General features: G+C 43.8%; 2 protein-coding genes across 7 annotated transcripts in view; one reads left to right on the forward strand and one right to left on the reverse strand.

Annotated features, from left to right (window-relative positions):
- Nucleotides 1-313: 313 nt before the first annotated feature.
- On the reverse strand, nt 314-18,391 carry RPUSD1 (RNA pseudouridine synthase domain containing 1). Of its 6 annotated transcripts, none has more exons than XM_073648422.1 (6): nt 18,256-18,391; nt 10,172-10,376; nt 9,976-10,099; nt 9,797-9,899; nt 3,257-3,358; nt 314-2,670 (listed from the first exon to the last, which is right to left on the reverse strand). In XM_073648422.1, the coding sequence occupies exons 2-6, from the start codon at nt 10,351-10,353 to the stop codon at nt 2,297-2,299; spliced, it is 885 nt and encodes a 294-aa protein (XP_073504523.1). In that variant the 5' UTR covers nt 10,354-10,376; nt 18,256-18,391; the 3' UTR covers nt 314-2,296. The 6 variants fall into 6 exon arrangements, with proteins under 6 accessions (XP_073504523.1, XP_073504527.1, XP_073504524.1 ...); XM_073648426.1 differs by having other exon boundaries at nt 10,172-10,371; nt 18,310-18,390; XM_073648423.1 differs by having other exon boundaries at nt 18,260-18,382.
- Nucleotides 18,392-18,395: 4 nt separating this feature from the next.
- CHTF18 (chromosome transmission fidelity factor 18) overlaps nt 18,396-26,748 on the forward strand; it is a 39,578-nt gene continuing 31,225 nt past the window's right edge. The window contains exons 1-9 of the mRNA XM_073648420.1: nt 18,396-18,558; nt 18,796-18,993; nt 19,854-19,995; nt 20,436-20,631; nt 20,732-20,827; nt 22,145-22,197; nt 23,117-23,264; nt 23,356-23,568; nt 23,866-23,963. Of these exons, the coding sequence (XP_073504521.1) occupies nt 18,426-18,558; nt 18,796-18,993; nt 19,854-19,995; nt 20,436-20,631; nt 20,732-20,827; nt 22,145-22,197; nt 23,117-23,264; nt 23,356-23,568; nt 23,866-23,963 (1,277 nt within the window). The 5' untranslated portion in view covers nt 18,396-18,425. The remainder of the gene's footprint in view (nt 18,559-18,795; nt 18,994-19,853; nt 19,996-20,435; nt 20,632-20,731; nt 20,828-22,144; nt 22,198-23,116; nt 23,265-23,355; nt 23,569-23,865; nt 23,964-26,748) is intronic.

Here is a 26,748-nt window from a genome sequence, read left to right on the forward strand (position 1 = left end):
TTTTTATAGCATTTTTGAGGAGTGATTGAAGCAATAAAAAAAAAAAAAAAAAAAAAAAAAAAAAGTAAAAAAATGCAAATTCAGTTTTTGAAGTGTAACATATGGTGTGTGTGTATTACGATTATATTTTTATTATATATATATATATATATATATATATATATATATATATATACACACACAAATATATAATTAATAAAAATATTTTTAAAAAGTGTTTATGCGTATATATATATATATATATATATATATATATATATATATATACACACACACACTTTTTAAATATTTTTATTAATTATATATTTGTGCGTGTGTGTGTGTGTGTGTGTGTGTATGTATATGTATATATATATATTATATATATAATTATACATACAAAGAGAGAGAGAGAGAGAGATCTATATATCTCTATATTTTTTTTTTTTTTTTAAAAACGTCAATACCAAATGTTTTTTTTTTTATTTTTCAATTTCTTCTTTTGAATGCCAAACAAGGGGGTGTGATCTAAGTTCATATAAAATATATATATATATATATATATATATATATATAGTTTATATATATTTTTTTTTACTTTATTTTTTGGTCATTCACCTCGGCACCAAACTATGTATACTGCCTATTACTGGAACGGAAAAATCGCGAAATTTCCCAGCACAACAGTCTTATGTCTCTGTGAATGACCCTGTGTGCACATCGGCCTCCATTATCACAAAGCTTCATGTTGTTCAACCACACACAGCACCACTGCCGCCCGCAGAGGATGAGCGGGCTGACAGGAAAGGAGACGACGGCCTTGTTTATTTCTTACACTGCTGAGGTAAAAAGAAAAGCTGAGCTCTGATTGGTCACTCTGGTAAAAAGAAAAGCTGAGCTCTGATTGGTCACTCTGGTAAAAATAAAAGCTGAGCTCTGATTGGTCACTCTGGTAAAGAGAAAAGCTGAGCCCTGCTTGGTGGTTATTGGCAACAAAGCCAGTCCTGCTGATGCGCTGCTATGTACAGCACAGGCGATCGGACGATCGCAGCTTATAGTCCCCTGAGGGGACTATTAAATATAGTAAAAAAAATAAATATTAAAAAATAACACAAGATTAAAATCACCCCCTTTTTGCCCCATTGAAAATAAAACAATAAAAAATGAAATAAAAATACACATATTTGGTATCACTGTGTTTAGAAATGTTCGATCAGAATATAAAATAAATGAATCTGATCTGTAAACAACGTAACGAGAAAAAAGGTCGAAAAGCCAGAATTACGTTTTTTTGGGGCGCGGTATCATTGTATTAAAATGCAATAACGGGCGATCAAAACATTGTATCTACCCCCAAATAGTATCAACAAAGCTCGGGACACAATAAATAAGCCCTCACCCGGTCCCAAATCCCGAAAAATGGAGACGCTACAGCTCTCGGAAAATGGAGCCAAAAGCCAAATTTTTTTCTTACAAATATAGGATTTTTTTTTCATTATTTAAATAAAAAATAAACTTTACATGCTTGGTATCTGTGTATTCATACTGACCTGGGGAATCATAATGGCCGGTCAGTTTTATCATATAGTGAACATGGTAAATATAATACCCAAAAAACAATTGTGGAATTGCATTATTTTTGCAATTTCACCGCACTTGGAATTTTTTTCCCCCCGTTTTCCAGTGCACTATATGGTAAAATCAATGGTGTCGTTCAAAAGTACAACTCGTCCCGCAAAAAACAAGCTCTCATACGGTTATATTTGACAGGAAAATAAAAAAAATAAAAAAAAAGTTATGGCTTTGGGAAGAAGGGGAGCAAGAAACAAAAACGGAAAATTGCAAGGTGGTGAAGGGGTTAAATACCTCGTTATGGAGCCATATAAGAGCTGGGAAGGTAAAATCATAGACAGTTGGGCGGTAACAATAATGGAGGCCATATTGGTTATCACTTGGGTTGCATGCTTAAAGGGACACGCCAGAAAAAGCTAAAAATCGGCAACAAATTGGTGGATTAGAGGAATTACCCCTCAAAAATAAAATCCCCACAGGGACCTATGGAGATGCAAGTTCCAGTTGGTCCTACAGTCCTCATGTAATTACATAGACAAGAGTTAAAACCGCAGGGGTCGTCGCTGACAACCTTTCCCCCCTCCCGCGCATTAAAATACCCAAGCAGCTGTCGATGCCATTGTGCTGGTGAACGGCTGTGATAGGTTTGAAGCAGTGCATTATGGTCCTAAGAGCGGTGAGAGGTTGAACTACTGATACCACGTTACCCGGGCAAGATGGTGGGTGCAGTAAAGCATTACGAGGATTATTCACCGGCCCACTCCAACAACCACTGCTCACACGCAGCTTGCTCCCGCTCCGTCACTTTCTTGCACAGTGTCCCTGGTGGTTTCTGTGCTTCTTTCTTGCCGTCTGACTCCACCTGCTTGCTGACGATTTCTATCATGGCATCGCTCAGGCTGCGGACGGTGTCTGCTGGCACCCAACCGGGGTCCAAATCCGGCCGGAAAGGGTCGGGCGCTGTGACTTCAATGAGCTCTCGGTCGGTGGGGATCCGGAGGTAGTAGGCATGAAGCATCATTCTGTAGGGGTCCGCGTCGGTCTTAAAGCTATAGGTGAAGTCACCTACGATGGGGTAACCCAGGGCGCTGCAGTGGACTCTGAGCTGGTGGGTACGGCCTGAAAGTCAAGGAAATGCTAGTTAGAAAGGTAATGGCTACCCCATAAAAATAGCGGGGGGGTCTCAGGGCATTAATCTGCCCATAGCCAAAGTGGCTGATAAAAGAAAGGAACTTGCTCCCGACCATCCGGCAGCACAGGGGAACTACAGCATGACCGCATCAACTTGCTGTAGAGCCTTATTCTCATAATTGGTGTGGGTCGAATCCCCAGGAATCATTAAAAGGGATATCCAGAGGCGCTGACGTTAAAGGGTCCTGCGCAGAGTCTCCGCCGTTGCTCCCCGCATCCATCATTGTGAAGTGACAGTCGGGTAAAGCCACTTAGCTCATTGATTGGCTGCAGCGCTGTCAATGTGACACCGGGGAGCAGTGGAGAAGACTCAGAGTGAATACAGCTTACTGTTTTTTCCGTGCACACCTGTCGAGACGCGTGCATGTCCGCGCCGGAAGTGAGCGGAGTCGTGAAGTCACTCGCGCCAGAAGTGAGTGTCTCTGATTTGTACAGTAAAACCCCTTTAAGTTAAGCTGTGTTTTAGCAATACCGAAACAGGAAAAGCCCTGTAAAGACCCCCCCTACTACCCACCTGTCAGAGGCTGCAATAAGACTTTAGTGACTGGGTCTCCCTTGTATAACCCGCGCTGTAATACGAGGAGGTCCGTCTGACAAGGTTTGGGATTCTTGCACCCTGGGGAGGACAGGACAATTCACAAAGTGGCTACAAATTAATAAAATAAATCATTAGTAAATCATCAATTTTTCTAAAAAATAAAAAAATCCTTCAGCGAGCTCATTCTGATGGTCTGATGAGAGTTTAACTCTCTCCTCTCTTTTTCTGAGCTCTTCTCAGCTGATTTATGACCTCAGATCATATTAAACATGAAAGTGCAGCAAAACAAAGAGTCTGTAAAAGCCAAATGGTGCAACCATTTAAAAATAGCTCAACTGCAAAAATAAGTTTTTAGCCCGAAGCATAAGCATTTACATAGAAAGAAAAAAATGGCCCAATAGGTGGACAACCCCTTTAAAGGTGTATTCCCATCTCCAAGATCCTATCCCAACATGTAGTAGGTGTAATAATAATATTAGCAAATACCTCCAATTAGAAATGTAGTATAGTTCTTCTGATTCGCTATGTTGCTCACCCCATGTGCAGGGCATTGAAGTAGCTTATGTATCCATGGTTACGACCACTCCTATAGTGAGGTAGTTGCTAGTGCTTGTAACCATGGATACCTAAGCTACTGCAATGCCCTGCACATGGGGTAAGCGACACAGCGAATCAGAAAAATTATACTACATTTCTTATTGGAGTTAGTTGGTAATATTATTTTTACACCTACTACATATTGGGATAGGATCTTGGAGATGGGAATGCTCCTTTAACCACTTTCTGACATTTGCGGTAATAGTATGTCCTTGTGCCCTGGGCCATAGTGGGACAATGTGTAAAAGTAAGAAAAGTGTCAGAAAGTGGGAAAAAAAATTGTAAATTAAATTATATTATATATATATATATATATATATATATATATATATATATATATATATATAAAATCCCCAAAAATTAAAAATATACTGTACCCATAAATAAATAATATTATTACGAAGAAAAACAACAAAAAAAAACAAACAATAAAAGTACACAGATGTGGTGATATTGTCGCGTCCGGAACGACCTGATAAAATATATAAAACTGCCCCACTAGTTAACTGGTTCCCGACCGCCCACTGTAGATAAACGTCGGCGCTTGCCGGGCTCTGTGCAGTGCCGACGTTTAAAAACGGTGGGTGGTCTCGCAGTGCTCAGGACCCCTAGGGTCCTGCAAGCACTGCGATTCCGGTGCAGAGCGTTAGCTCTGACAGGGTACATCATCGGGACCTGATTAGATCAGGTCCCAGTGATGTTAACCCTTTGCTGTCTTCTATATGCTGTGATCTATAGTGATCACGGCATATAGGAGACAGCAGGAAGAGAGGGGGTCGTCTTACTTACCTCCGAAGACCTCCGTTTCGTTTGAGGACCTGGGGTTGCTATGGCAGCTGGAGGTCACATGACCGCCTCCAGCTCTGCCATATATGGTGTCCTTCCTGTCTGACTTCAGCCTGTATGTAGCTGATGCCAGACAGGAAACTGACTGAAAGAGTCAGTGAAGATCTCATGTAATGTAATATATGTCTATTACATTACATGAGATCAGGGATCAGAAAAATAAAAATTAATGTCCCATACAGGGACTAAGTAAAAATGTAAAAAAAAGTAAAAAAAAAGTTTTTAAACTATTAAAAAAAAAAAATCACAAAATAAATAAAAATAAATAAATAAAATATTAAACCAATAAATCCGTAAATTATTACAAAACCAAAAAAAGTACACATATTTGGTATCGCCGCGTCCGAAACAACCCCGAGCTATAAAACTGTCACACTAATTAACTCCTTCTGTGCACACCGTAATAAAAATAAATAAAAAACGAAGCAAAAAAATATGCTTTTTCATCATATCGCCAAACAAAAAGTGGAAAAAAATGCAATCAAAAAGCAGAATAGAAATAAAAATGGTACCACTGAAAACGTCATCTTGTTCCGCAAAAAAAAGCCGCCATACAGCTCCATCAGCCAAAAAATAAAAAAGTTATAGCTCTCAGAATAAAGCAATGCAAAAAAAATATTTTTTTTTGCTATAAAATTGTTTTATTGTGTAAAAGCGCCAAAACATGAAAAAAATACAGTAAGTGTAGTATCGCTGTAAACGTACTGACCCGAAGAATAACGCTGCCTGATCACTTTTACCACACGCAGAACGGCATAAAAAAACTCAAAAAACAATTCCTGAAGTGTTTGTTTTTGTTAACTTTACCTCCCAAAAAACGGAATAGAAAGCGATCAAAAAATGTCACATACCCAAAAATGGTTCCAATAAAAATTTTAACTCGTCCCGCAAAAAACAAGCCATCACATGACTCTATCGGCCGAAATATGGAAAAATTATAGCTCTCAAAATATGGTGATGCAAAAACTAGATTTTGCAAAAAAAGCGTCTTTTAGTGTGTGACAGCTGTCAGTCATAAAAACCCGATATAAATCTGGTATCTCTGTAATCGCACCGACCCGAAGAATAAAGTAATCTAATCAGTTATATCACACTAGGAACGGCATAAAAAATAAATAAAACAAATATTATTCACCTGCTACTGATTTGTTTATTAAGTCTCCCAAAGATCCCAGTAAGGCTCTGCTCACATTTATCCTGTGCTCTGCGCTGAGCACTTACACCAGAGTTTCCGTGTAAATCTCTGAAATACGTGATTCAGCCAGAACCCATGATGGAAGATTCCCTGTAATGAGGCAGATATAGGCCACTGTGGATGCCGTCTAGCCTGGGATCCCACGGTGTCATTTGTTTTAGGCGTGCATAAAAGTGCGGTTGGCCACAGTTTTGTGCACTTCTGAAAAAAAGGACACCACTAAACAGAGGCCAGACGGAGTCCAGAGTAACTCTGCTGCCTCATTACAGTGAATGGATCCCGCAGGGGTTTCATCTGAATTACATCACTTGGAAATTTAGATGGAAACCCCGATGTAAGTGCTCAGCCTAGAGCGCCGGATAAATGTTACGTAAAATGTTCCCAATAAAAGCTTCAACTCAGTCCTCAAAAAAAACTAGTCCCCACTCAGGTCCATCATCTGTTAAAAATATAAGGGACTTCCAAGTTACTGGTAGCAGAAAGGCTCTGGAAAAGCAAAATGGTCCTTGCCCCCCAAAAGAAATTCAGAAAATTTTGTGCTCCCAAATCCAAATGCCTATTCTACAATAATTTGTTCTCCAATTGTCAAATAGCGCTCCGTCCCTCCCAGATCTCACCGTATGGCTAAGTGGTACGATACAGCCACATATGGGGTATTGACACTTTTAGAAGAAATTGTGTGAAACATTTCGGCACCATTTTTACCCATTGCCCTGTGTGAAAATGTAAAATCTGAGGGTAAAACATTTTTTTGTGGTAAAAATATAATTATGCTTTTTTCACTGCCCAATGGTATAAATTTAAAAATTAAAAAATACTCACTACTTCCCTAGATGAATTCCTTGAGAGGTGTAGTTTACAAAATGGGGTCACTTGTGGGGGTTTCTGCTGTTTTGGCATGTCAGCGACTCTTCAAATGTGACATGGTGTCTGCTGCCTATCCCAGCCAACATAGCGCTTCTTTCTCTTCCGAACCCTGCCGTACACCAAAGCAGTGGTTTTCCCCCACATATGGGGTATCGGCGTACTCAGGAGAAATTGTACAACAAATTTCATGGTGCAATTTCTCCTGTTACCCTTATGATAGTACAAAATTAGGGAATGAAAAACATTTTTTGAGGGAAAAATGTGAAAATTTTATTTTTACGGCTCAATATTATAAACTTCTGTGAAGCAGCTGGGGGTGCAAGGTGCTCACCACACATCTAGATAAGTTCCCTAAGGGGTCTAGTTTCCAAAATGGTGGCACTTGTGGGGGGTTTCCACTGTTTAGGCACATTAGGGGCTCCCCAAATGTGACATGGCGTCCGCTAATTATTCAAACAAATTTTACATTCAAAAAGTCAAATGGCGCTCCTTCCCTTTCAAACCCTGCCATGTGCCCAAACAGTAATTTGCCTCCACATATGGGGTATCAGCGTGTTCAGGAGAAATTGCATAACAAATTTCATGGTGCAATTTATCCTATTACCCTTATGATAATGCAAAATTAAGGGATGAAAAACGGTTTTGTGGGAAAAATGTGAAAATTTTATTTTTACAGCTCAATATTATAAACTTCTGTGAAGCACCTTGGGGTTCAAGGTGCTCACCACACATCTAGATATGTTCCCTAAGGGGTCTAGTTTCCAAAATGGTGTCACTTGTGGGGGGTTTCCACTGTTTAGGCACATCAGGAGCTCTCCAAACGCAACATGGCGTCCGCTAATTATTCAGACAAATTTTACATTCAAAAAGTCTAATGGCGCTCCTTCCCTTCCGAACCCTGCTGTGCGCCCAAACAGTGGTTTTCCCTCACATATGGGGTATCAGCACGCTCAAGAGAAATTGCACAAAAAAATTTGGGGTCCATTTTTTCATGTTACCCCTGTGAAAATAAAAAAATTGGGTCTAAAGTAACATTTTTGTGAAAAAAGTTAAATGTTAATTTTTTTCTTCCACATTCCAAAAATTCCTGTGAATCACCTGAAGGGTTAATAAAGTTCTTGAATGTGGTTTTGAGCAGGGTGCAGTTTTTAGAATGGTGTCACTTTTGGGTATTTTCTGTCATAAAGACCCCTCAAAGTGACTTCAAATGTGATGTGGTCCCTAAAAAAATGGTTTTGTAAATTTTGTTGGAAAAATGAGAAATCGCTGGTCAACTTTTAACCCTTATAGCTCCCTAACAAAAAAAAATTTGGGTTCCAAAATTGTGCTGATGTAAAGTAGACATGTGGGAAATGTTATTTACTAACTATTTTGTGTGACATATCTCTCTGATTTAAGGGCATGAAAATTCAAAGTTTGAAAATTGCAAAATTTTCAAAATTTTCGCCAAATTTCCGATTTTTTCACAAATAAACGCAAGTGATATCGAAGAAATTTTACCACTATCATGAAGTACAATATGTCACGAAAAAACAATCTCAGAATCAGGGGAATACGTTGAAGCGTTCCAGGGTAATTACTTCATAAACTGGCAGTGGTCAGAATTGAAAAAATTGGCCCGGTCACGAAGGCAAAAACAGGCTCTGGCGCGAAGTGGTTAACCCCTTTAGTGAACACGGTAAAAAAAAACTAAGCAAAAACCGATGTTTTATCATCATACCGCCAAGCAAAAAATGCAATAAAATGCAATCAAAAAGACGAATGCAAATAAAAATGGTACCGCTGAAAACGTCATCTTGTCCCGCAAAAAACAAGCCGCAATAGAGCTCCATTAGCCGAAAAATAAAAAAAAGTTATAGCTCTCAGAATAAAGCGATGCAAAAAAAAATATTTTTTCTATAATATAGTTTTTATTGTGTAAGGCTGTGTGCCCACGAAGCATTTTCCAAGTGTTTATGCTGCGGAATTTACGCAGTGTAAACGCTTGGGAAACGCTTGGTAATCCATCCCCCATGGTCCCCAATGACAAGCCGCAATGTCAATGCCCATGCTGCCGGTTTTGTCATGGGTTGCGGTGTTGTGAAGGACCTGCCATGATGTCATTGAGTCATGTGACCTGACACATGACTGAATGACATCACCGCAGGTCCTTCACACCACCGTGAGCAGTGCAAGAGACCGGACGCGGCGGAAAAAACACCGGGAGGACATCGGAAGGTAAGTATAATCCTTTTTTTTTTTTTTTACCATTCTTATTCTTTTCTTTTTAACTAACTTGGTCACACTACTATAAATCCATGCCGGTTGCATGGATTTATATAGTGTGAACAAGTTGTCAAGCACAAAAAATATGCAGCATTTCTGCATCGTGGCCACTTAGCCTTAAAGCGCCAAAACATAAAAAAACTATATAAATATGGTATCGCTGTAAACGTATTGACCTGAAGAATAACGCTACCTTATCAATTTTACCACACACGGAACGGCATAAAAAAAAAAAAAAAAAAAACACAATTCCGAAATTGTTGGTTTTTGTTTATTCTCCTCCCAATCGGCATAAAAATTGATCAAAAAATATCACGTGCCTTAAAATCATACCAATAAAAACTCGTCTCGCAAAAAAAAAAGCCATCACATGACTCTGTCGGCCGAAAGCTGGAAAAATTATAGCTCTCAAAATATGGCGATGCAAAAACTAGTATTTGCAAAAAAAAAAAAGTTTTTTTTAGTGTGTGACAGCTGTCAATCATAAAAACCCGATATTAATCTGGTATCGCACCGACCCGAAGAATAAAGTCGTCTAATCACTTATACAGCACGAGGAACGGCGTAAAAAATAAACTCTAGGGTTAGGGTTAGGATTTTTTCAAAAGTAAAGAAAAAAAAAACAACAACGATATGGTGACTAGTGTTGAGCTCAAGTGCTCGCTATTTGAGTTTGCATCGGGTGCTCGGGTATGCACCGAGTATAGCGGGTGCTCGAGTGACATGCACGGACAATCAGTACTCACCCTCCGTCCCTTCTACGCACATCATGTGTGTGAGCCCGTCCTGCGTGTTCTTGCCTATGGCCAGGGTGATGGTCATGCGACTCTCTGCTACGAAGCCCCTGACCTGAACAGAAAAGGCAGCATGAGCCGGTGTGAATGCATATGCAATGGAAAAGGATACAAGGAGACTTCATCCTTACCAGGGCCAGGTACGCCTTGGTGACCGTCCGCTCTTTGAAGCACTTGTACGCCCGTCCTGCGGCTTCCTTGTTGAGGGCGACACACAGGGCCCCGCTGGTCGAAAAGTCCAGCTGATGGCAGAACCTGTGAGATAATGAGATGCAATAAATCTGCACGGACCCAATAATGTAACGGACACTCGGGATGAGAACTCACCTGAACCCGTAGTAGGTGTCGGGGTCGGCGAGCTCGGGGAAGCGGTGCTTGAGCTGTCGCTGCACCGTCAGCTTCTCGTACCACATCTTACTGTCTATGCGGATATCCCAGTGCTTGTTCACTACCAGAAAATCCGAGCTCTGGTGCAGCAGGCACAGCTTCTCTATACTGCCCGGCTCCATGGACACCAAGGGAACCCGCTGCGCTGGGGGGGGAGATAGCCACACAAGACAGGAGGGGGTCAAAAATACCATATATTCAGAAAGTACACACATTACATACATGATATATACAGCACCGGTCAGAAGTTTGGAAACTTGTTCAGGCAATGGTTTTCCTTGTTCATTTTGGAATGTGCACATTGTAAAATCAGACTCAAGGCACAACAATCACCAGTCCTTGTATTGCTTGGCCTAAACAAGTCTCTTCTTGTTCGCGGGCTTCAGTTGTGGCTTCTTTGCAGCCTTTCGACCAACATTTATGAGTGCTGTTATCTGAGGGTCTGTACATTTTTGTTTTCTGAGGCTGATGACTCTGATAAACTTATCCTCTGCAGCAGAGGTAATACTTGGTCTTCCATTCCTGGGCTAGTCCTCATAAGAGCCAGTTTCATTGAAGAGATTGATGATTTTCATGACTTTGAGGCTCTAGCAACTTTCTGGATTTACTGATCTTCGTGTCTTATAGTAATCTGGACTGGTTTTGATGCCTTCAGCCTGATTCTACAATGTGCACATTTCAATAAGATCAAAGAACACCATTGCATACATATTATATATACAGTACAGACCAAAAGTTTGGACACACCTTCTCATTTAAAGATTTTTCTGTATTTTCATGACTATGAAAATTGTACATTCACACTGAAGGCATCAAAACTATGAATTAACACAGGTTGAATTATATACTTAACAAAAAAGTGTGAAATAACTGAAAATATGTCTTATATTCTAGGTTCTTCAAAGTAGCCACCTTTTGCTTTGATGACTGCTTTGCACACTCTTGGCATTCTCTTGATGAGCTTCAAGAGGTAGTCACCGGAAATGGTTTTCACTTCACAGGTGGGCCCTGTCAGGTTTAATAAGTGGGATTTCTTGCCTTATAAATGGGGTTGGGACCATCAGTTGTGTTGTGCAGAAGTCTTGTGGATACACAGCTGATAGTCCTACTGAATAGACTGTTAGAATTTGTATTATGGCAAGAAAAAAGCAGCTAAGTAAAGAAAAACGAGTGGCCACCATTACTTTAAGAAATGAAGGTCAGTTAGTCCGAAAAACTGGACAAACTTTGAAAGTGTCCCCAAGTGCAGTTGCAAAAACCATCAAGCGCTACAAAGAAACTGGCTCACATGAGGACTGCCCCAGGAAAGGAAGACCAAGAGTCACCTCTGCTTCTGAGGATAAGTTTATCCGAGTCACCAGCCTCAGAAATCGCAGGTTAACAGCAGCTCAGATTAGAGACCAGGTCAATGCCACACAGAGTTCTAGCAGCAGACACATCTCTACAACAACTGTTAAGAGGAGACTTTGTGCAGCAGGCCTTCATAGTAAAATAGCTGCTAGGAAACCACTGCTAAGGACAGGCAACAAGCAGAAGTGACTTGTTTGGGCTAAAGAACACAAGGAATGGACATTAGACCAGTGGAAATCTGTGCTTTGGTCTGATGAGTCCAAATTTGAGATCTTTGGTTCCAACCACCGTGTATTTGTGCGACGCAGAAAGGTGAACGGATGGACTCTACATGCCTGGTTCCCACCGTGAAGCATGGAGGAGGAGGTGTGATGGTGTGGGGGTGCTTTGCTGGTGGCACTGTTGGGGATTTATTCAAAATTGAAGGCATACTGAACCAGCATGGCTACCACAGCATCTTGCAGCGGCATGCTATTCCATCCGGTTTGCATTTAGTTGGACCATCATTTATTTTTCAACAGGACAATGACCCCAAACACACCTCCAGGCTGTGTAAGGGCTATTTGACCAAGAAGGAGAGTGATGGGGTGCTACACCAGATGACCTGGCCTCCACAGTCAACAGACCTGAACCCAATCGAGATGGTTTGGGGTGAACTGGACCGCAGAGTGAAGGCAAAAGGGCCAACAAGTGCTAAGCATCTCTGGGAACTCCTTCAATATTGTTGGAAGACCATTTCCGGTGACTACCTCTTGAAACTCATCAAGAGAATGCCAAGAGTGTGCAAAGCAGTCATCAAAGCAAAAGGTGGCTACTTTGAAGAACCTAGAATATAAGAGATATTTTCAGTTGTTTCACACTTTTTTGGTAAGTATATAATTCCACATGTGATAATTTATAGTTCTGATGCCTTTAGTGTGAATGTACAATTTTCATAGTCAAGAAAATACAGAAAAATCTTTAAATGAGAAGGTGTGTCCAAACTTTTGGTCTGTACTGTAAATATGCGCAAATGTTACATACGTAAACATTTTGTGAATACATTACATACTTATATCTATACACTATATATACAAGCACATATTATATACACACTATATATACACACATTACACAAATGTATATATGACATACAACGCTTACAGTGTAAGCAATGTGTATACTAATATTACACACACATATATATATATATATATATATATATATATATACACACATACACACATATATATGGATAGATACACACATTATGCACACGTGGAGTATATAAATATGCATATTACATACATTGTACACATTATATACACACTATGTACATTGCGCACATACAAATATACACAAATACATTGCATAAACCGAATATAAACATGCATGACATGTACACAATATATATACATTATACACATGTATATATTATATACACTACATATTCACAATACACACATTGCATACGCTTTACAAGCTAACACATTACGTACACACACTACACATACAGTATATGTATAAATTACATACACCACTGACATTATACCCATTAAAGACACTACACACATTATGTATACACACAGAATCATGTACACATATCAGTGTTCCGCACACATTCCATACACGCGTCACACAGTGTTCCGCACACATTCCATACACGCGTCACACAGTGTTCCGCACACATTCCATACACGCGTCACACAGTGTTCCGCACACATTCCATACACGCGTCACACAGTGTTCCGCACACATTCCATACACGCGTCACACAGTGTTCCGCACACATTCCATACACGCGTCACACAGTGTTCCGCACACATTCCATACACGCGTCACACAGTGTTCCGCACACATTCCATACACGCGTCACACAGTGTTCCGCACACATTCCATACACGCGTCACACAGTGTTCCGCACACATTCCATACACGCGTCACACAGTGTTCCGCACACATTCCATACACGCGTCACACAGTGTTCCGCACACATTCCATACACGCGTCACACAGTGTTCCGCACACATTCCATACACGCGTCACACAGTGTTCCGCACACATTCCATACACGCGTCACACAGTGTTCCGCACACATTCCATACACGCGTCACACAGTGTTCCGCACACATTCCATACACGCGTCACACAGTGTTCCGCACACATTCCATACACGCGTCACACAGTGTTCCGCACACATTCCATACACGCGTCACACAGTGTTCCGCACACATTCCATACACGCGTCACACAGTGTTCCGCACACATTCCATACACGCGTCACACAGTGTTCCGCACACATTCCATACACGCGTCACACAGTGTTCCGCACACATTCCATACACGCGTCACACAGTGTTCCGCACACATTCCATACACGCGTCACACAGTGTTCCGCACACATTCCATACACGCGTCACACAGTGTTCCGCACACATTCCATACACGCGTCACACAGTGTTCCGCACACATTCCATACACGCGTCACACAGTGTTCCGCACACATTCCATACACGCGTCACACAGTGTTCCGCACACATTCCATACACGCGTCACACAGTGTTCCGCACACATTCCATACACGCGTCACACAGTGTTCCGCACACATTCCATACACGCGTCACACAGTGTTCCGCACACATTCCATACACGCGTCACACAGTGTTCCGCACACATTCCATACACGCGTCACACAGTGTTCCGCACACATTCCATACACGCGTCACACAGTGTTCCGCACACATTCCATACACGCGTCACACAGTGTTCCGCACACATTCCATACACGCGTCACACAGTGTTCCGCACACATTCCATACACGCGTCACACAGTGTTCCGCACACATTCCATACACGCGTCACACAGTGTTCCGCACACATTCCATACACGCGTCACACAGTGTTCCGCACACATTCCATACACGCGTCACACAGTGTTCCGCACACATTCCATACACGCGTCACACAGTGTTCCGCACACATTCCATACACGCGTCACACAGTGTTCCGCACACATTCCATACACGCGTCACACAGTGTTCCGCACACATTCCATACACGCGTCACACAGTGTTCCGCACACATTCCATACACGCGTCACACAGTGTTCCGCACACATTCCATACACGCGTCACACAGTGTTCCGCACACATTCCATACACGCGTCACACAGTGTTCCGCACACATTCCATACACGCGTCACACAGTGTTCCGCACACATTCCATACACGCGTCACACAGTGTTCCGCACACATTCCATACACGCGTCACACAGTGTTCCGCACACATTCCATACACGCGTCACACAGTGTTCCGCACACATTCCATACACGCGTCACACAGTGTTCCGCACACATTCCATACACGCGTCACACAGTGTTCCGCACACATTCCATACACGCGTCACACAGTGTTCCGCACACATTCCATACACGCGTCACACAGTGTTCCGCACACATTCCATACACGCGTCACACAGTGTTCCGCACACATTCCATACACGCGTCACACAGTGTTCCGCACACATTCCATACACGCGTCACACAGTGTTCCGCACACATTCCATACACGCGTCACACAGTGTTCCGCACACATTCCATACACGCGTCACACAGTGTTCCGCACACATTCCATACACGCGTCACACAGTGTTCCGCACACATTCCATACACGCGTCACACAGTGTTCCGCACACATTCCATACACGCGTCACACAGTGTTCCGCACACATTCCATACACGCGTCACACAGTGTTCCGCACACATTCCATACACGCGTCACACACTATTCCGCACACATTCCATACACGCGTCACACACTATTCCGCACACATTCCATACACGCGTCACACACTATTCCGCACACATTCCATACACGCGTCACACACTATTCCGCACACATTCCATACACGCGTCACACACTATTCCGCACACATTCCATACACGCGTCACACACTATTCCGCACACATTCCATACACGCGTCACACACTATTCCGCACACATTCCATACACGCGTCACACACTATTCCGCACACATTCCATACACGCGTCACACACTATTCCGCACACATTCCATACACGCGTCACACACTATTCCGCACACATTCCATACACGCGTCACACACTATTCCGCACACATTCCATACACGCGTCACACACTATTCCGCACACATTCCATACACGCGTCACACACTATTCCGCACACATTCCATACACGCGTCACACACTATTCCGCACACATTCCATACACGCGTCACACACTATTCCGCACACATTCCATACACGCGTCACACACTATTCCGCACACATTCCATACACGCGTCACACACTATTCCGCACACATTCCATACACGCGTCACACACTATTCCGCACACATTCCATACACGCGTCACACACTATTCCGCACACATTCCATACACGCGTCACACACTATTCCGCACACATTCCATACACGCGTCACACACTATTCCGCACACATTCCATACACGCGTCACACACTATTCCGCACACATTCCATACACGCGTCACACACTATTCCGCACACATTCCATACACGCGTCACACACTATTCCGCACACATTCCATACACGCGTCACACACTATTCCGCACACATTCCATACACGCGTCACACACTATTCCGCACACATTCCATACACGCGTCACACACTATTCCGCACACATTCCATACACGCGTCACACACTATTCCGCACACATTCCATACACGCGTCACACACTATTCCGCACACATTCCATACACGCGTCACACACTATTCCGCACACATTCCATACACGCGTCACACACTATTCCGCACACATTCCATACACGCGTCACACACTATTCCGCACACATTCCATACACGCGTCACACACTATTCCGCACACATTCCATACACGCGTCACACACTATTCCGCACACATTCCATACACGCGTCACACACTATTCCGCACACATTCCATACACGCGTCACACACTATTCCGCACACATTCCATACACGCGTCACACACTATTCCGCACACATTCCATACACGCGTCACACACTATTCCGCACACATTCCATACACGCGTCACACACTATTCCGCACACATTCCATACACGCGTCACACACTATTCCGCACACATTCCATACACGCGTCACACACTATTCCGCACACATTCCATACACGCGTCACACACTATTCCGCACACATTCCATACACGCGTCACACACTATTCCGCACACATTCCATACACGCGTCACACACTATTCCGCACACATTCCATACACGCGTCACACACTATTCCGCACACATTCCATACACGCGTCACACACTATTCCGCACACATTCCATACACGCGTCACACACTATTCCGCACACATTCCATACACGCGTCACACACTATTCCGCACACATTCCATACACGCGTCACACACTATTCCGCACACATTCCATACACGCGTCACACACTATTCCGCACACATTCCATACACGCGTCACACACTATTCCGCACACATTCCATACACGCGTCACACACTATTCCGCACACATTCCATACACGCGTCACACACTATTCCGCACACATTCCATACACGCGTCACACACTATTCCGCACACATTCCATACACGCGTCACACACTATTCCGCACACATTCCATACACGCGTCACACACTATTCCGCACACATTCCATACACGCGTCACACACTATTCCGCACACATTCCATACACGCGTCACACACTATTCCGCACACATTCCATACACGCGTCACACACTATTCCGCACACATTCCATACACGCGTCACACACTATTCCGCACACATTCCATACACGCGTCACACACTATTCCGCACACATTCCATACACGCGTCACACACTATTCCGCACACATTCCATACACGCGTCACACACTATTCCGCACACATTCCATACACGCGTCACACACTATTCCGCACACATTCCATACACGCGTCACACACTATTCCGCACACATTCCATACACGCGTCACACACTATTCCGCACACATTCCATACACGCGTCACACACTATTCCGCACACATTCCATACACGCGTCACACACTATTCCGCACACATTCCATACACGCGTCACACACTATTCCGCACACATTCCATACACGCGTCACACACTATTCCGCACACATTCCATACACGCGTCACACACTATTCCGCACACATTCCATACACGCGTCACACACTATTCCGCACACATTCCATACACGCGTCACACACTATTCCGCACACATTCCATACACGCGTCACACACTATTCCGCACACATTCCATACACGCGTCACACACTATTCCGCACACATTCCATACACGCGTCACACACTATTCCGCACACATTCCATACACGCGTCACACACTATTCCGCACACATTCCATACACGCGTCACACACTATTCCGCACACATTACATACACGCGTCACACACTATTCCGCACACATTACATACACGCGTCACACACTATTCCGCACACATTCCATACACGCGTCACACACTATTCCGCACACATTCCATACACGCGTCACACACTATTCCGCACACATTCCATACACGCGTCACACACTATTCCGCACACATTACATACACGCGTCACACACTATTCCGCACACATTACATACACACGTCACACACTATTCCGCACACATTACATACACACGTCACACAGTATTCTGCACACATTACATACACACATCCCCCAGACGTCCACTCCTTTTTCCTCCCTCCCGTCTTCTGCCCGCACCGCTCCACTCCACACCACGCCGGATGAGTTCTAGCCAATTCCAGAGCAGCTCTCTCCTCCGCAGCCAATCAGACGCCAGAAGCCGGCTGGCCACGTGACAGCTCACCCGGAAGTGGATGTTTGGCGGGAAAGTCGTCGGCGGCGGCTGTGTCTGTGTGGGGGAAATGGACGAGTACGAGCTGTACGGGGTAGAGGATGACTACGAGGCGCAGTTCGCCTCCGAGCTGGAGGTCTTGGCTGAGCTGGAGGGTGAGGGAGCCTGGCCGCTGTCAGTGTCCGGCCATTGTCGCGGGTTACACTGAAAAGCTGCTGTCTTTATAAAACACCATCTCCCAGTGGGTCCTGTCATGCTTTCTGCTGGCGGGGCATGCTGGGAGTTGTAGTTCTTCAGCAGCTGGAGCCGGATAATGACTATTTCCGGTCACTGACTGGCAGCAGCGGTCTTGTCCATGTAGGTGATATCCTGTTGTTTTGCTTTGTTGACAGATGAGCCGCCTCTTCCCCGACCGGCACCAAAGACATCTCAGCTCCGCCACAAGCCGTCGTTCGAAGAGGCCATCACCTCCGGTGACCGCAGTGTTAATGGCGTCCGCACAGCCGAGGAGCGGAAGAAGCGAGAAGCCGCCGTCCTCCACCTGTCAGACGAGGACGGGGCGTCCGACAGCCTCCACGTGCCGCCGCTCAGTACGTCACACATCCGCCGCTCACCCTTCACACGGATTTTAGGTCGAATTCTGCGCTAAAATCCGTCCACAGTCTGCGAGTGAATTTCTGCAACTCTGTGGAATAATTCAGATCAGATTTGGCTTTAATGCATTTATTTGAGGCTAAATATAACAATCGGGTTTCCCTAAAAATGTGTTACCGTTCTGCTTCTGTTTTCGTGGGTTTGTGGTCATAAATCAGCTGAGAGGAGCTCAAGAAAGAGATACAAGCTGTCAGAAGGAGCTCACTGATGGATCATCAGTTAACTTATTCTACAGCCAGCGACAGACGGCTCAGAGCAGGTAGAAGGCAATAGTTTTACTGGAACCAGATTACAAAAATGATTTCTAGCCAAAAAGACAATAATTATCCTCAAAGACGTGCTTAACAGATTTCAAAATGCAATTATCTTTCTCAGGCACCTTACCAGGAACAGAAAAGGTGCAAGTAGGAATTTTTATAGGGGCGACGTCCCCTATAATCCTGTATAGCTCATAAAAAATGCATTTTGTGTGTTTAATCTATAAATAATCTCATACTGTGCCACGTTTTACATTGGTGTCCTGTCCAGACAATCCTCTGTGAGACAATCACCTCCGCAGAACAGATTGTTACAATGTATTGTGCAAGATGGATCTTGTGCTTCACTCACAAGAGGATTGTTCAGACTGGATGTAATTGAGACAGACCCTCAGCTGTAAGACTAATAAGTCTGTACAGGTTTTCTATGAATGAAGTGTTTCTGCATTTACTGACAGCAAGCAGAGATCTCGAAAATGGTGGGGAATGTAAGCAAAAAGTAATTTCTTTTCTTCCTTTTATCCCTTTTCTTTCCGTAGCTCCCAAAGCAAAGCGCCCAAAAATGGAAGCTGTTAAGAAGCTAGACTTTGGAGCGGCAGATCGATCTGAGGATAGCCCAGAAATCAGTGATGACATCACTCCTCCGCCATCACCCGATCTCACACAGAAGAAGCCGGACAGGTACGACGGCGTTTGTTTTCTGGTTTTAGAGAGAAGTTTATATCGGTGATCTCTGATCTGTTGTAGAACTACAACTCCCAGCATTTTATAACAGCCTGCAGTGGTTGCTCACATTCAGTCTCTTATAAACCAAATAGAGGTTTTCTGGTTTCAGAAAATCCCTGCTATGCTTTTCCCCCCCTACACAGGTCTAGCTCTCAGTCTTTGACGCTGCTCCTGGTGTCTGATTGTCTGCAGCGCTGCATCTGATCGGTGAGTTCAGCAGATTGTGCCTTAAACTAAGCAGAGCTGCTGAACTCACTGATTGGCTGCAGCACTGTCAACGTGTTGTCAACACTGCAGACAAAAACAGACTGGTAGCGGCAACAAAGACTCATCGTTGGACCTGGGGAGGGTGAGAAAAGTGAGATAAATATATATCTATCCCCCCCTTTTTACAGACATCTGAAGTTTCTGAGCTGCGATGCCCTTGAGGTCAGTGATATGGCTCCTCTGCAAGTTACCCCGACAAAACTGGAGCAGAAGCGCGTTTTGAAGCGGCCGCCGGTGCTGGAGGACTACATCAACGTGACTTCTAGTGACGGCACAAGGGTTTATATGACATTGAGAGATGATGAGGACGGGACTGGGGTTCAGGTAAGTAATCAAAGAAAAAACTAGACACCTAGCTCCTTTTAGACACACTGTCCAAAATTTTAGTTTACCTGATTTTTTACATTTTCATATTTTTTTTTAGGATACTAAAGTTGCCGGCCTCAGCTGGAGAAGTGAACAGCAGCTTCATCTCCTGGGTGTCCCAATATCCTACCTAAAGGAGCAAGTTGCTGATGAGGTAATGATCCATAAATTAAGGGGTTTGTCCTTTGTAATGAAAACGTTTGCCCATAGGCTCAGTTGGATGTAAAAAATAAACAAACAGCTGTAATCACCATCCCTGGGTCCATAGCTACCCTGCTCTCTGTTGTTTGGCTGCAGCGGTGACAGTGCGGTAGCCAATTAGCTCGTGCCGTCAGCTCTTGCAGAGCCCAAAAATTGCAGGTGGCAATGCCGACGTGAGATGATAACTGCAGTTAATAACAGATGCTAGTAGGAATGGCGGAGACTCTGCACTGGACCTGGGGAGGGTGAATAATGCACAGTTCAAAATATCGTTCACCAGAGATCCGGGGCTCCTGCTAAGCTGCAAGCGACGTCTCTGTAGTAGCCATAAGGCTGTGTGCCCACGTAGCGTTTTTCAAGCGTTTATGCTGCTGGATTTCCGCAGCATAAACGCTTGTGAAACGCTAGGTAATCCGCACCCCATGGTCCCCAAGGGGATTCCGCATGTTCTATGCACATGCTGCGGATTTTTCCGCAGCGTTTATGCTGTGTACAAAAATCCGCAGCATGTCATTTAATTTTGCGGAAGCGCAGCAGAACTCCCGCCATTGACTTGCATTGAGACGCACAGAAACCGCGACTGTACATTTGTACAAGCGGCTTCTATGCGTCTCTATGTGCGGATGGTACCCAGTTCTGGAGGAGAGGAGACTCTCATCCAGACCTGGGTACCATTGTACCTGTAAAAAAAGAATACAATAACAAATAAAGTTTATACTCACCTTTCCAAAGGCTTCTCTCTGAATGCCGGCATCGCTTGAGGACCTGCGGTGACGTCACAGTCATGTGACCGCAGGCCCTTCACCGCTGTGTCTCGCGATATGTCGGCAGCCAGGAAGCAGCGCTGCAGCCAGGCCGGGGCCTCGGGGGTGAGTATAGCTTTATTTGTTTTAATTTTTACGGTTCACATTGTATAAATCCATGCCGGTTGCATGGATTTATACAGTGTGACCTAGTTGTCAAGCACTTTCCAAGTGATGCTAAAATCGCCTGGAAAGCGCTTGTCAATCTGCATGCGGAAACGCATGTGAATCCGCATGTATTCTGCAGGAAAAACGCATGCACAATCTGCATGCGTTTTTTCTGCCAGGGAGATGCAGAAATGCTGCAGAAATTTTCTGCTTCATTTCTGCATCGTGGGCACATAGCCTACAAGAATATAAATATTGCCCAAAGTGTCTGGACTCCTGCATGAGACTTTTTAAGATTTCTGCCAGGCATCGCTGGCTGTAACTTTTATATACTGACTGAGACCTTTCTTGTCTTTCAGCGCAGAAGGCAGGTGTTAGAGGAGTCCCAGCGCCTTACAGAAATGCTGAGCAGGTAACAGGACCCAAAGGTGCTGTGCGAGTGACGCCATTCCTCCCCAGCTCTGCCCCATACACATGGACGCTCAGCCTGTAACTATCACTCCTGACTCCTCGATACACATGGATGCTTGTTTAGCCAACAGCCATCTCTTCCAAAAACATGGACGCTCATTCTGCAACAGCTATCTGCCCCATATACATGGACTCTCAGTCTGCGATGACTATCTCTCCTGTCTACCCCCGTACACATGGACGCTCATTTTGCGGCAGCTCTTTTCCGTCTCCCCCATACATATGGACGCTCATTCGGGAGCAGCTTTCTCCTGTCTCCCCCATACACGTGGACGCTCATTCGGCCGCAGCTTTCTCCTGTCTCCCCCCGTACACGTGGACGCTCATTCGGCCGCAGCTTTCTCCTGTCTCCCCCCGTACACATGGACGCTCATTCGGCCACAGCTTTCTCCTGTCTCCCGCCGTACACATGGACGCTCATTCGGCCACAGCTTTCTCCTGTCTCCCGCCGTACACATGGACGCTCATTCAGCAGCAGCTTTCTCCTGTCTCCCTCCGTACACATGGACGCTCATTCAGCAGCAGCTTTCTCCTGTCTCCCCCCGTACACATGGACGCTCACTCAGCAGCAGCTTTCTCCTGTCTCCCCCATAAACATGGACGCTCAGCTTGATTCATGAGCCCTCTAGGGGCCTTTTTCCCTGCATCTACTAACAAGGGGCAAACTCCATGCACGGTGGTCTTTCAGCCGTTCATGTAATTAAAAGAAGACCGAAGCCTGAACATAGTAGGACTCTGTGCCGCCTTGTTGAGGGGGGGGTTCCCTGATTCGGCATCTGGACCGGGCTTCTCTGCATGAGGTATATAAATCTGGTTTCTTATGGACATTTTATAATACATTTTTTTGTGTCTGTTGACAGTCAAATGAATGAATTAGATGCGGAAAATGAAAGTTTAGAGCCTGTCTGTGCAGAAGAGGACGATGATAATGAGGATGATGTGGCCTCACAAAACCTCTGGGTTGACAGATACACCCCAAGACATTACACTGAGCTGCTGAGCGATGATGTAAGTGTAACGTCATTGTGTTATATATGAAGAAAATTAAGAAAAATCTTGCCTGCTCCTGATTATCTACCCCCTCACTTATCTCTTTTAGTACACGAATCGCTGCCTTTTGAAGTGGTTAAAATTATGGGACACTGTAGTGTTTGGTAAAGAAAAGACAGTGAAGAAGCCGAAGGCGATGCCAGATCCGAGAGCGAACAACAAGTTCCAGAAGGAATCGACTGGAAAGTGGAAGAGCAAAGCCCAGATCACAGAAGAGATTCTGGAGGCAGAACTAGATCAGCACAATAGGCCCAAGAACAAGGTAAAGACGTCTGCAATTCAGATGATGAAGATGGCTGCAAAAATGTCCAAGGATCTACAGATCAGTCCCAGGAGCTTAAAGCTGCATTAACGTTGGGAACAAAATGCCTTGTTCACACACTGCGATTGTGCGTTTCTTTTTGCCACCATCTTCTGTAATAACTGCTCCTCAGTGCAAAATCTCTTCCAGAAACAAATCCTCTTTGTTGCACTGGTGTATTTTTTTTATGTATCTGAGCCTCAAGTGGGATTTTTCTTATGAAAATAAATTTTTATTAATAATTTTTTTTTTTGTTAGGTTTCTTTACTCTGTGGTCCTCCTGGTCTGGGGAAAACTACACTGGCCCATATAATAGCAAGACATGCTGGTTACAATGTGGTGGAGATGAACGCCAGGTGAGTACAGAGATATATATTATTAGTACAGACCAAAAGTTTGGACACACCTTCTCATTTAAAGATTTTTCTGTATTTTCATGACTATGAAAATTATACATTCACACTGAAGGCATCAAAACTATGAATTCACACATGTCGAATTATATACTTAACAAAAAAGTGTGAAACAACTGAAAATGTCTTATATTCTAGGTTCTTCAAAGTAGCCACCTTTTGGTTTGATGACTGCTTTGCACACTCTTGGCATTCTCTTGATGAGCTTCAAGAGGTAGTCACCGGAAATGGTTTTCACTTCACAGGTGTGCCCTGTCAGGTTTAATAAGTGGGATTTCTTGCCTTATAAATGGGGTTGGGACCATCAGTTGTGTTGTGCAGAAGTCAGGTGGATACACAGCTGATAGTCCTACTGAATAGACTGTTAGAATTTGTATTATGGCAAGAAAAAAGCTGCTAAGTAAAGAAAAATGAGTGGCCATCATTACTTTAAGAAATGAAGGTCAGTCAGTGCCGAAAAATTGGGAAAACTTTGAAAGTGTCCCCAAGTGCAGTTGCAAAAACCATCAAGCGCTACAAAGAAACTGTCTCACATGAGGACCGCCCCAGGAAAGGAAGACCAAGAGTCACCTCTGCTTCTGAGGATAAGTTTATCCGAGTCACCAGCCTCAGAAATCGCAGGTGAACAGCAGTTCAGATTAGAGACCAGGTCAATGCCACACAGAGTTCTAGCAGCAGACACATCTCTACAACAACTGTTAAGAGGAGACTTTGTGCAGCAGGCCTTCATGGTAAAATAGCTGCTAGGAAACCACTGCTAAGGACAGGCAACAAGCAGAAGAGACTTGTTTGGGCTAAAGAACACAAGGAATGGACATTAGACCAGTGGAAATCTGTGCTTTGTTCTGATGAGTCCAAATTTGAGATCTTTGGTTCCAACCACCGTGTCTTTGTGCGACGCAGAAAAGGTGAACGGATGGACTCTACATGCCTGGTTCCCACCGTGAAGCATGGAGGAGGAGGTGTGATGGTGTGGGGGTGCTTTGCTGGTGACACTGTTGGGGATTTATTCAAAATTGGAGGCATACTGAACCAGCATGGCTACCACAGCATCTTGCAGCGGCATGCTATTCCATCCGGTTTGCGTTTAGTTGGACCATCATTTATTTTTTAACAGGAGAATGACCCCAAACACACCTCCAGGCTGTGTAAGGGCTATTTGACCAAGGAGGAGAGTGATGGGGTGCTACGCCAGATGACCTGGCCTCCTCAGTCACCAGACCCGAACCCAATCGAGATGGTTTGGGGTGAGCTGGACCGCAGAGTGAAGGCAAAAGGGCCAACAAGTGCTAAGCATCTCTGGGAACTCCTTCAAGATTGTTGGAAGACCATTTCCAGTGACTACCTCTTGAAGCTCATCAAGAGAATGCCAAGAGTGTGCAAAGCAGTCATCAAAGCAAAGGGTGGCTACTTTGAAGAACCTAGAATATAAGACATATTTTCAGTTGTTTCACACTTTTTTGTTAAGTATATAATTCCACATGTGTTAATTCATAGTTTTGATGCCTTCAGTGTGAATGTACAATTTTCATAGTCATGAAAATACAGAAAAATCTTTAAATGAGAAGGTGTGTCCAAACTTTTGGTCTGTACTGTATATATGTATATGTATGTGTATGTGTGTGTATATATATATATATATATATATATATATATATATATATATATATATATATATATATATATATATATATATACACACAGTTATATGAAAAAGTTTGGGCACCCCTATTAATCTTAAGCTTAATGTTTTATAAAAATTGGTGTTTTTGAAACAGCTATTTCAGTTTGATATATGGAATAACTGTTGGACACAGTAATGTTTCTGCCTTGAAATGCGGTTTATTGTACTAACAGAAAATGTGCAATCTGCATTCAAACAAAATTTGACAGGTGCATAAGTATGGGCACCCTTATCATTTTCTTGTTTTAAATACTCCTACCTACTTTTTACTGACTTACTAAAGCACTTTTTTGGTTTTGTAACCTCATTGAGCTTTGAACTTCATAGCCAGGTGTATGCAATCATGAGAAAAGCTACTTAAAGTGGCCACTTGCAAGTTGTTCTCCTGTTTGAATCTCCTCTGAAGAGTGGCATCATGGGCTCCTCAAAACAACTGTCAAATGATCTGAAAACAAAGATTATTCAACATAGTTGTTCAGGGGAAGGATACAAAAAGCTGTCTCAGCGATTTAACCTGTCAGTTTCCACTGTGAGGAAATGGAAGAACATAGGGACAATTCTTGTTAAGGCCAGAAGTGGCAGGCCAAGGAAAACATCAGAAAGGCAGAGAAGAAGAATGGTGAGATCAGTCAAGGACAATCCTCAGACCACCTCCAGAGAGCTGCAGCATCAACTTGCTGCAGATGGTGTCACTGTGCATCGGTCAACTATATAACGCACTTTGCACAAGGAGAAGCTGTATGGGAGAGTGATGCGAAAGAAGCCGTTTCTGCAAGCACGCCACAAACAGAGTCGGCTCAGGTATGCAAAAGCACATTTGGAGAAGCCAATTTCTTTTTGGAAGAAGGTTCTGTGGACTGATGAAACCAAGATTGAGTTGTTTGGTCATACAAAAAGGCGTTATGCATGGCGGCAAAAAAAAACAGCATTCCAAGAAAAACACTTGCTACCCACAGTAAAATTTGGTGGAGGTTCCATCATGCTTTGGGGCTGTGTGGCCAATGCCGACACCGGGAATCTTGTTAAAGTTGAGGGACGCATGGA

Source organism: Phyllobates terribilis, unplaced genomic scaffold, assembly GCF_046119375.1.
Source record: "Phyllobates terribilis strain yellow unplaced genomic scaffold, ASM4611937v1 Scaffold_9__5_contigs__length_417890890, whole genome shotgun sequence".
NCBI classification, from domain to species: Eukaryota; Metazoa; Chordata; class Amphibia; order Anura; family Dendrobatidae; genus Phyllobates; species Phyllobates terribilis.